General features: G+C 39.9%; 1 protein-coding gene across 1 annotated transcript; it reads right to left on the bottom strand.

The window, feature by feature from the left end:
- Positions 1-922: 922 nt before the first annotated feature.
- On the bottom strand, positions 923-11,322 carry LOC139114231 (dicarboxylate carrier UCP2-like). Its single transcript, XM_070675809.1, has 7 exons — positions 11,194-11,322; positions 7,289-7,471; positions 6,338-6,500; positions 5,248-5,497; positions 4,415-4,621; positions 3,317-3,599; positions 923-2,728 (listed from the first exon to the last, which is right to left on the bottom strand). Exons 3-7 carry the CDS (start codon positions 6,461-6,463, stop codon positions 2,605-2,607), a joined length of 990 nt encoding a protein of 329 aa, XP_070531910.1. The 5' UTR covers positions 6,464-6,500; positions 7,289-7,471; positions 11,194-11,322; the 3' UTR covers positions 923-2,604.
- Positions 11,323-12,197: the final 875 nt, after the last annotated feature.

The raw sequence follows: 12,197 nt of genomic DNA, 5'->3' as shown, positions 1-12,197 counted from the left end.
GGAGCGTCCTCGAGCGACGGATCTTTCAGTCTAATGCCAGTCATGCACCGGGAAACATTTCTACATAAATTTGACCCATAGCATATTCATTTTAATCAATACTTTTGAACCCATTGTCACCTAGTAATGTCAAAACTTTAACTTTGATCTCAACAAATTATAGAAATTTCCTGTTTGACCAAATTTTTCAGTAACAAAGAACTAGTAGTGTCTTGAGATCAACAGTTAAGTTTTGACATCATTAGTTTCCAACACAGATGAACTTCCATACATGTAAAAGTTAAAATATCCATTCTTAATTCAGTGGCTTTGCAAATAAACTCATACTTTTAAATGGTATACATGTCCTAAACCAAGTACTCATATGTTATCAATCCTAACCACCCCCCTGTCCTGTGTGATCAGGTCCAAACGACTGTCTTTCAGTTTTCGTCCGTGCGGATTACGCCGTCGCGTGGTTCATATTAACAACAAAATATTCAGAGAATATACAAGTCAACCCAAAGCACATGTATTGTTTCTGGTCAGCGAGCTCATCACTTCAAAGGTGAATCCTACAGACAAAGCGGCCTATTGAAATATTCTTCCTGTTTAAAACAAAATTATCGCTGATATCACCAAGGAACGATCAGACACCACCTTTGCTGCGCACAGGTTGTACATGGAGTCCTCGCAACCTTCTCGCCATCATTCTCTGGACGACGTCTGGTTTGCGACATTCAGGGTCGATTGACTTGTTGAATATTCTGATTTTTGAAATGACGCGTGCAGGTTTACATTACTATTATTAACACGGTTGGTCAATCCCTCCATCAGGAACGTGATGAATAATTATAACTAATGAACTTTGTGGGGGTTTTTTTCCTTGCCTTTGTAGTGGCATGCATGCATTTACAAACTTAGGAATAGTCAACATCAACGATTTACAAGTATAATGAATAAAGGCTTTATTCCATTAACGTAACCAGGAAAAACACGGCTAAGTCAATTGAAGTATTTACATTATTTACAATGAATGTTAGATAATATGTTTTGAGTGAACATCCTAGTTATATATTGCACAGATATGATCCCACTTCCCACGTGAATACAGTCACATAACTTCGTAGATCAAAATTGACAGTAAGAGAAAGTACTGTTTCTATCTAAATGTGTAAGTCCATAATGCTTCTCAAATTATGGAGTACATTTTTGAAAAAGTCTGTCTTTTAATGATCTACAATATTCCTCCAAAATCGCTAACTGGCAGTCATAGTACATCACATGTAGCTGCCAAGCATGCGCAGTAACCCTGAGTTAATTAAGTTCCTCATACTAGAGAGATTTGTGCCACGGAAAGCATCATCCGGTAATTGTAACTTTCGACGATATCTTCACTACAACATTTTTTATATCATACATGTGTCAACTGTATTTTCTTGATGCACACTTTACAGCGTGTTTAAATAGTCAGTATTTTGCTCGCCCGGCCGTAAAGCCATGCGTGAGGGACGTTGTTATTCTTGACCACCGAAGTTCAGTCCGGACGGAAATTCAATTGTCAAAAGTAACGACGCACCTTATTGGCCGTATCGACTGGCAGGAGACTGGATGTCTCAAAATGCCATCAAAGGCACACTGAGGATTTGTTATTGATTCATGAACAGAAGTAATCAAAATTACTGAGAGTTACAGTTACTGGTGCGTAAATTCATAAACTGTTGTGCGTTAATCTGGTACAATATCTTATAATTCATACAATATGATCATGTTCAATTTAAAGGGACCCAAAAGGAGTCTTCTTGCAGCATGATTTTTCTCCCAAATACATCGAATGTAACCAACCCATAATTAGAAGGAGACAATAAATGATAAATGTCTGATAATTTGTCCGCAAAACGTTTTCCAACGACGTAAATCACATAGACTACATAATTACTAATTACATAGAAACTAATTAGTGTAAGCAGTTTTATTGCAGTTCACTGCAGTGGCTACGCGCTCTATTACTGAAAATGGTTGTAAACTTATCGTCCATGTTGGACGCTGCGATGGAAAAACAAGACAGTTAGGGGGTCTGGTAAATATGTACCTCCCTAAATGAAGAGAAAATATTACATAGTGACTGTCCATGTACAGTCAGAGTACGAGTTCGTCGTCCACGTCATTAGTGGCATTCTTAATCCTTTAAATATAAAGAGTTATCACTTGGTAAATTGTAAATATTTTTAAAAATAATGAGTAATAATTTGCAATCTTTTTAATGACTGCTCAATGATAACATTGGAAGTCTGTGAACCCTAAAACTCAAGTCTAAATCTGTTACGGTTTACCTGAAAAGTCGGGAAAACTCTTTTGGAAATATCACCTGACAAAATAATTGCAGTAAAGTTAGCATATTGTCTTTTTTTCAAAAAGCTGTGAATGTTACTTCACAGTATTGTTCAGGGATATAAATGATAGTTTTCGCTGGTTTGTCTTCAAAATCTTGAGGTATTTGATCCCAGCGTTGTGCGTTATATACGTCATAGAATCCAACTTCATTGACATGTACAATGCTCTCACTAATTCTTGAAAGTTTGCGTCTGTTCACGGTCTGGAAATGCGTCAATCTGCTACGCATGCTCAGTACACACCTTTCCTGTTCTCATAGGCTATCGACGCATGCGTGAATCCGCGTTTCAATTGTTCGTAGAACACAAACATAAACACGTTCCATGATCCAAGTCTGGTGAATGAAGGCATGAACCTGGTAGAGGGAAAGAAGAATGTAATTATAAAAGCTGCCACGGGATGTACACAAGTTCAGTAAAACATCAAGCCCTGAAAAATGACGTTCTCACGCCTGCAACTGTGGTGCGGTATTTTTGAGAAAGGATCATGGTTTGATGTGAACGGATTTTTTACCTGTGCTATTTTTCACGATGGAAACTATTTCTCGGGCAAGGCTTCATAACGTTTCAGAGAACTTAAATTAAAGTTGGCAAACTTACAATGTGTTGCTGAGTCGCAAAATGACACGTGCATGTGTAAAAATAAATCGTATGAATAAATAACTCTATGCAACACTGACCCGGTAATTGAAACGCGTCAAAATTCATGGTTTCTGCATAGACCCTCTAGAAAAACTCGAGGGTCTATGGTTTATGGGGAAGATTGGAAGCGAAAATATCAAAAAATAACTTAGGTTGTGAAGGGTAAGCTAGAAAATAAGTTACGAACACTACTGGCCTAAAAGTTCATTTATTCATTTATAGCTATGTTCACTTTAAGTGAGAGTAAAAATCTGTTTTCGGGCAAATGTTTAGCTTTTGGGAGGAGGATCAAGCGATCTTACCCTTTATAAAATGCTTTAGGTCCACCTTCTTTGAACATCTTTACAGCACAATCAAAAGCACCTTTGTACTGCCCCTTTCTTGAGTTCATGTAGCGAGTCTTGACGACATCCACGGGAGATGCGACACATGTGGTGACAAAGCCCGCACAGAATGCCGAGAAAAAGTGGCAGGGAAGATTGTCCGAGAGGAGTTGTGATTTCAAGATTCTCTCCTTGACCATATCGTAGCAGACCAATTCAGTAGCGTTGACAATGCTGTTGCGTGTGATGTTTGGTAAACAACCTGCAGAGATAAAAGTGTGAAAATTTGATGAGACTGCGTGTCGCACGGACGGTTTATATGAACACGTTTAGGATTAGACTCTCCACAGTCGCTGTGCCTTGTTTTGTGCGCGCCCACGATGGGCCTGCATTCGAAGGCTACGCTGTGCTAGCTGTGAGCACGCGCTGCCAGACACAGCGACTGTCCGTTTTTGCAAGGATATGAATATTCATAAGGGTAGTGTCGTCAAAAGAAACACCTATCCAACTGGGCGGAGAAAACTTTTACTAGTAGCTGGTAGATATTTGGCTGTGGTACTTGTCATTTTCTTTTGATTAACGGATGTGTGCAGTTCTATAAAGTACCCGGATCAGGCAGAAATCCGACCGGTCGCTTGCAAGAACGTCCAGACCCTGGGATTCGCGTCGCGTCTCTGAAGGGCGCGCGCGTGTTCCAACAGGGAAGAACGCGAATCGCAGGGTCTCTGCCAGACTAGTTCAGGATGTGTAACAACATTTGTTGTCAAATAAATTTACTACATATAAATGCACTCACCAGTGTATCTGAATTTTAGTACACTGAGAAATGGTGTATAGTAATAGTTGCCAACCTGAAACGCAGCTAACACGGACAGGAATCAATGCAATACAATAAATTTGCTTTTTAATTAAATTGATGGTAAAGTATGTAATACATCCTGGGTTTTACTTTTGCAACGATAAATTAACGATAAATTAATATTGACCGTGACTTTAAAGTTGACAGTTGACTTTAAGACGCCATTATCAAATACAATTCAGTAAATTTTGAACGATAAAACGGGAAAATGCACCCACCTTTCCACAAGCCACGAATTCCTTCTTCGCGTCCAATCGTCCTGTATGCGTGCAGAGCGCCTGTGTATCGTACAGCTGACCCACTGACGTTACTTTGCGCTTGGAGTCTGACCTTGACCACGTCTGTTGGCTGGGCGAACGACACGGCCATGGCTCCAGTTGTAACTCCGGCCATTATTCTGGTTATGACACTGCCCGCAGGAAGAGCTGAAAAAAATGATAACGCAAATTTTAAAAACACAATGAATACCAACGTTTTCATGAAATTCGAGGTCAACTCTCTCTCTCTCTCTCTCTCTCTCTCTCTCTCTCTCTCTCTCTCTCTCTCTCTCTCTCTCTCTCTCTCTCTCTCACACACACATCAACTCATAGGCCTAATCGCAATTGGACATCGTTATTATTACCAAAGTCATCAGTTTCCACGCACGAATCACGGAGGTCGCACTTCAGTCTGAACACTTACACTGCTGCAGGAAAACAAGTATATACCCTCTCAACTCAAAGTCAAAACTGTACACCGTTAAATTACGTGCCGGTACTATGATGCAACCAAACATTTTCCATGAGGGGTTCAAGTCGTCAAAATGCATTAAGTATGAAAAAGATGTAGCTTTTTCGCTAACATACCCCGGGGAAACGTCAGTAGCGAACTTCTTTTAATTTTTAATTTTAATTTCTGACAACAAAATTTGGAATAGTCATGCGTGTGATTTTTTTGAAAGTGCGAAAAAAAGTTTAGAGTAGGAGGGTTTTAAACTGGGCAAATCGGGTCCCCAGGAACACACATATTTTTTTTAAAAAATGGTGCTGTAGAGATAGCGGGTAATAATTACCATGCTGCGTTGCGTTCTGATAGTACTGCTTCACTGGATCATACAGCCCAATACGCACTGAAGCGAAGCTCATCTGTCGCTGCAAACCGGCGACAAGGCCATTGTAAAGCGCCCTCGCGCCTTCTTGTCTGACTATGGTAACCATGGTACCGAACATCCCACGATACTTGAAGTTGCTGGCGCCGGGGGCTCTTGCCTTCGCCGCGGCAGTCGAACCACCAGATTCAGCTTTCGTAGCTTCTCCTTGGATCTAAAATTGAGAAAAAGGAGTAGGGTAAAATCACGGCCTAAAGGCCTAACAATTCTTGTGTTGACACCATTCCATTACAGAAATACAAGGTAACACCAAAGGTCATTCCAATAGGGTTGTCTGGAGACTTCCATTGTGCCTGTCACCAGGGTATAAATGGTGACAATAGAGTGTGTTCCACCTATGAGAGTATAGAAATTGGAGAGAGAGAAAGAGAGGAAAAATAAGAGATCCATTTGATTTTAAGATTTTGAAGAAGACTTACCTTGGACGTTTTAATTTTCGATGTTGAATATTAAAGAGTTTGGAATATTGGTACATTCTTACATTAGCGACATTTTAAGGTAGAATGCGCTTCGAGGGCAGATATTCGTACTCTTAAAATTTTGCAATACCTTTTTGACCTACCACTGGTGGGGCCCATTTTAAGCTCATGTAGTATATAAAGCTTTCACTAACTGAGTGATTTGAAAACACGAAGATGGCGTTATTTTCAATTTCAAATATTGTTAAATGCCTGGTAAGATCTTTCCATAGAACTAAAACTTGCGATGCGACCCCAGATTTTATTCCTGATTTTAAAAGTACTTGATTGACAGTATCTTTGAGGAAAGTCTCAGCAAATGTTTAAGTCTTTAACTTTTGAGGCGCCTAGTTCCTTAATCGAAATTCATTTCAGAGCCGCTAACACTAAATACAGATTCGAGTTCTTACTGTTAATAAACATTTTACTTCAATTGAAGTAATGGTGTCGTCTCTCATAAACATTGAGATAAAGCTGGTAAATCGAAAAACCGTGAAGTTCATTAACTTGTCAATCAAAACAGTTTGTAATCTCACCTGGAGTCTGACTTTTGCAGTGTCCAGTGGGAAGGTGACGATGTCAGCCATGGAAGCTGCGGTCCCTGCGCTGAAAAACTTGATGGCTAGCGTTGGTTGAACGTCCACGGGTTTGAATCCGACCATTTTGTTGACAATTGACGGACGCTACACCTGGCTGTAACTGATTCATAAGAAGGGTAGACGCTTAAGAATCACATTTGATGCACAGCGAAGGTACTTGTAATGAGAACCTTGAAGAAGTGCGTAAAACCCCGAAAGTTAAAATTAGACCTCAATGACCCGTAGCGGATACAACCAAGGCTGGTATTATATTATCACAAATCATTACTTTGGTGAACGTTAATTAGCTATTCAGTAATTGATTACTCCTATGTAATTTGTATTTACTTCCTTTGAAGTACCAGTAATTTTTTTCATCGTTAATAAAGTTTGAACTCTGACCCCGTCTCAACTATACCTCCACTAAACATTGCTAACGCTTTCATGGCCGGTCTTAGGTATACACCTAGTTTTCCATAGGGTGAATGGATCCTTTTTTAGTATACAGGCAAGGGCAGAGGTGAAAGGTCAACTTCTTTCATCATGAGTTACAATCGTTCACAGCGCGTAACAATAGCGAACTTGGGGGCTGATGGAGGGCCCCTTGGTACCGTCACTCCAGGTTTCGTCAACAGGGTCAAATTTTTCTGACGAAAACGATGTGATTGTTAGCAAGTCATAGGGCTTAACATCAGAACCCTCTGTCTCTGTCTTTCTGTACCGTCCCTGTCATTGTTTGTCTCTCTATCTGTCTCTCATGGTGTATCGATTATTAAAATAGTACTCGTGTCCCCAAACTTCAATTCCTTACAGCAGTGTGGTCTTGTAACTATTTCCCCTCACTATTTCAGCTATATATAGTAATTCCACTCTCAGGTTTAACTGTAAACGGAATGTAGATTCACTTACTATTCTGTGTGTATGCAGACGGCGCGATTCAAAACTGACTTCTTTCCCTAAAGTCGTCTTCACAGTAGTAGTTGCTATGGTTACTGAGGATTATTAACTGTTGTATATTGTTTGAGAAACAGAACAAGAGTCTGAATATTGAGTTGTCTTGTCTTGAAGTCAAGCCGGCCATTAATTTGCTTTCTGTAATAAAGAAACAACAATTCTGATAGAGGTTAATGTTGATAACTTAAGGTACTGACAACAACTCATGTTTTTAAAATCTAGTGCGCAGAAACTTTTTTTATGTATGCGACGAAAGGTGAAGTCATCACAAATATCTTCCCTTTTTGCAGCAGTAACGTTAACATTGATTTTGACTGCGCATGTGTTTATCAACCCAACTAAAAATATATGGCAGTTAAAAAAAAAATCCGGTGTCGATTTTGAAGACATTGTTGAAAGGGCCAGTCCGCAGTTCCTGGTTCTAGCAAAAGTCATTGTCGACTTGCATGGTGTTAAATCCTTCGTTTTCCAAATAAATTTTTATCGAGTTAGTAAATTTGCTTGTAGATGAACAACCTTCGAATTCCCTTTCAATGATAGAAGCGACGAAAAGGATATTTTAAGACCTCATGCGCAGTAGCTCCAGAGTGCTGGATTCCGTACACTTAGCTAAAAGTTTTACTCCTCAATAAAATATTTTAATTTTGCCATTTTATTTCGGTAACTTTTTTGACAACTTTATCAAATAAGGGAAACATAAAGACAGTGGAATTAAGCGCGATAGTTATAAATTCGACAGCGTCATTGACCATTGTTAGTAAACGGAACAGACATTTTTAAACAAATGCCGACGTTTCACTTTTATGGACTAAAAAGAGTGTACCTGGACTGAAATGAGAATAAATGAAGACATGTTCGAACTTGAAATGGGCCATTCTAGGCGACGCAATTCGTCATCGTCTATCGATTTCGAACAATTGGAGGATGGGCTTTTCAACCAAGTTTGGAAATTACCATAGAACACATAGGTGTGTTTTTTCAGGCCAGTCTACAGTCTACAGTGTACAAGTGTACATCTTCAAGGACTCTTGAACAACAAGTTCATGAAAATTACAAGGCAGCATCTATCTATACCTTCATTTTGACATGCACTCAATGCTTTACTGCGGCGTGAATCTCCCTAAGTACAAGTATTAGGTTCAGATATGACCTTGCATATGCTTGTTTATTTTCGAAATGAACAGTAGATCAAAGATGACTGAACAAAATCCTAAGGCATGCTATGCAATCGATCATCAATGAAATAATTCACGAAAATAATGTTAACAAATGGCTAATAAACTACTAATCCTTGTGTAGCCGTTCATAAAAATACATAAAAATGTTTCATCTTGATGCTTTTTCAGTACATGGATATCATTATAGATAGAAACTACACTACGTGTTGAACCTTTGTCAAGTTGACTGAATATTCAGAACAGAAGTTCACTTTCAAGTTCATGAACTTTCTCACAAACAAATTGCGAAACCAACAATTTTATCGTCGTCATGTTAGCCCTCGTGGTATTTTACAGCGTAGCTAAAGTGTTCTGTAAAAGTTTTTTTTTTCGGTTTTTGTTCTGCCGTTTGCTTGTTAATGGATCTTTTTTCAGTCGCTAATCAGACAAAACGGTGCTTTGGAAAGAAATAAAAAGATAATAATGGCCCGAGCAATTGCTTCATAAAACACAAATGGAGGTTCATATAGTCCGTTCACATTTTGGTGACTGGCGATTAACGCTCTATCACAAGCTGACGCGTCCGTTTCCTCACATCTGCGCCAGTATTGTTGGACCAATGAAGATTAGTCATGTGAGAAATCCGATTAATCACGTGACAGCTTGGCAAATCACAATAGGTTGTTTGCGCGAAACGAGTGGGCGCTGTCTCGCCACGTGACGGGGTATAGAGTGCTGAATCATCATAAAAAATGCGGGTCCCGGATGTCCAGTTGTTTTGATGTTCCACCCGATGGACGTCATCAGATCGCGTCAGCTGTTTTATGATTCTCTTAACAAAATAAGTGCGGCCACCATTTCATTTTCACGCTATTGGCTCATCACGTCACATGATTTGTATCGTTTGCCACGTGACTGTCGTGCGTCTATGCCGCTTTCGAATCAACACGAATATCGCGTTCTGGCACACTATATCAAGCGTTGAGTAAATAAGGTCAGGCGAGCGAGAAGTCCTATATCGCGATCTTGACATGTATAGCTTTGTATGCAAATTTTTGGTCATGCTGAGAAGCAGGTCGGCATTCTATACCATTGACAGCCTGGTGTTTGACACTGATTGTTTCTGCAACAACAATACAAGCTAATGACTGCGATGCCCGGGTTTCATATCTCAACAAGAATTCGGGAAAAAAATTGAGAAAATTAGCATACTTGACATTGTTGTTTTGACAGCCCATACAACATGAATATTTACAAAATACAAAATGGAGTGATTTAAAAAGCCCATAGTTGGGCGTTCTCGCATTGTGACGAACGGGCTTTATATATCGAACGGCGATTGAATCAAGCGCTGCAGTCAGCGAGATGATGCAAGACTTCTACAGTGGGCGTTTGTGTTTTCGTTCCTGTGGACTTCAGCCTAACCCTTCTAATACCAGGAATTTCACAATCACGATCTCACGCCCAACGCTCTTGTTCAAAGAAAGCGTCACTCAGTGACGCTATTCTCGATTTGTCATGTCACGGTGACAATCAATCAGCGATAGGGAAATTTATCTCTGCTGGAAAATCTTAAACATTTAAAACAAATTTAGGATTTTCAATAAGAATATGGTCAGACACAAGATACATGCCTGAAAATATTAAACTGAATGGGTGACAAAAGTATGCGATGCTGAAATCATACTGGAAAGCTTGGAAATGAAATGCATATAAGAATCGATTTGCACAAACTGTCTCTAGCGGCTTGCAATACAGATATAAGAAAAATCTGTCATGTTTGCTAAGTCATGTTCATACCGTAATAAAAGTGAAAGAGGTGTTGAAGCAAACAACATCAAGGGCGGGGGACGTGGAACGTTTTTGATCGTCGAATTTCAGCCGCATATACATATAATGGCTTTATGCAAATTTGCCTGTCTCAGTGAAAAATGAATAGATTCTAAAATAGATTCTATCGATCTTTTTATGGTATCGAACGCGACCGCGGTGTTTTTATAATGATTTATTCAATCTCAAACGATTTCTACTTTTTCCCAGAAAGTATGAAATGGTGAGAGCAGCGGTTCCGTAGAACAGGGTGACATTGTTTTGCAAATTTGACATTTAAAAAAGCGTCGATGTCACATTAGAATACCATAGTGGCTAACTATAAGAACCCTACTTCAGGTTTTTGTTTGCGTGAAAACGGCTTTGAGTTAAGCTTCAGCAGTAGTCCACTTATTTTGATTTCAGAATGATATTTTGGTGGCATATTACGTTTTCCCGGTTCTTCTCAAATATGTTATCGTCTACTTGCGATACGTACGTTCGCCATAGGCTGCGGCTACAGACAATCGTAGGCTGATGGGGACGGAACGAAGGACATTTAAACCCGTGCTGACCATGGAGTGAGAAAAGGTATGACTTAACATCACACCAAAACAGATTTTTTCGGCCTTTAAGAGTCGCGATGTTCAGCGCACAGATGGTAAAGGGGGAAACGTATTTAGACTGTTTTGACATAATGTGATAAACTGTAGACATCGAACGCACACAGATCATTGACTCTCTAACCGGCGGCAGCAGTCTCGCCGCTCCTGGACGATCGGCGGCTTCCCCTTGGCGTATACCCATACACGACTACAAATGTCGTACGGGATCTCTCGCTCACTGTAGAAATTTGTGAAAAACGTAAAATTATTGCTTCACTTCAGCACTTACCTGTTTCTTTCCACCCAAGAGAGAACACAGAGGTTGGTTCTGTCGCAGTCGGCACATATGTTTGTCAGGCGTTGTGTCACGTGACGGGAAAAGCGAATCAGAACTCGAAAATAGAAGGCGTTGTCCACAACGACCAATCAGCGTTGGAGGTGTGGTGGCGAGCCCCTACGATGATTTGCATACTTGGCATGTAAATCTTGTACAATGACGTTGTAATGTACAATGCCACATGCCACAGGCTTTATTGTCAACATCAAAACAAGGTTTATTGTCGACCTAGGGATCGTCAAAAACAGGTGACGGACATATAGATCGAAGGGGGAACTGAAGAATCGCAAATTCTTGATCTTCCACGTCCCTATGTTTCGCAACATGGACAGGTCACGCCGGTATACTTACTTAGCAATAAGCCAAAAACTGCAACACTGTCGCGACGATCCCGTCAACTTAGGGGCGACGTCAAAAGTTCAATGAAGGATAAAAAACTTAATTCTTTTAGTTTGGGGGTGGGGGGGTTTTGACCTAAAAAGTTTCTATCCTACAAATCGATTTAAGGTAAAAATTGCCAGGGGAATAGAGCAGAAATGCACACTTTTGTGTTGAAGCCAGCGGAGGGAGTTGTTTTAACACGGTGCAGAGCTGCACCTGGCCTAGTTAGTGTAAACAATGCAGGCTGTTGGCCTCTGTTGCACCATAGACGGTAGTTTCTCTACTGTCTATATGGTTATACTCAGAATTTATAATTGTATTTTGCTACATTTCTGGTGCACGTGTAGTCCGCCTGAATGGAGTAGTGTGAACTGAGTTGTTACAACCACCAGGACAGTTGAGATAGTTTTTATACCTCTTGAAGGAGAAACCTGGACTTTATTGTTGTTGTTCTTGTTCATTCATTGATAAACTTCAAGTTTGTTGTTAGTATGTTGTATTTACATTTGATGAAACACAAAGTGTGTTCCAAATCTGAAGCCCCACTAGCTTTATCTTTTAGCATTATTTTTATG

The sequence above is a fragment of the Ptychodera flava genome, chromosome 2, assembly GCF_041260155.1.
Source record: "Ptychodera flava strain L36383 chromosome 2, AS_Pfla_20210202, whole genome shotgun sequence".
Classification (NCBI taxonomy): Eukaryota; Metazoa; Hemichordata; class Enteropneusta; family Ptychoderidae; genus Ptychodera; species Ptychodera flava.
Note: the sequence above shows the minus strand (reverse complement) of the source record. Positions and strands in the feature narration are given on the sequence as shown.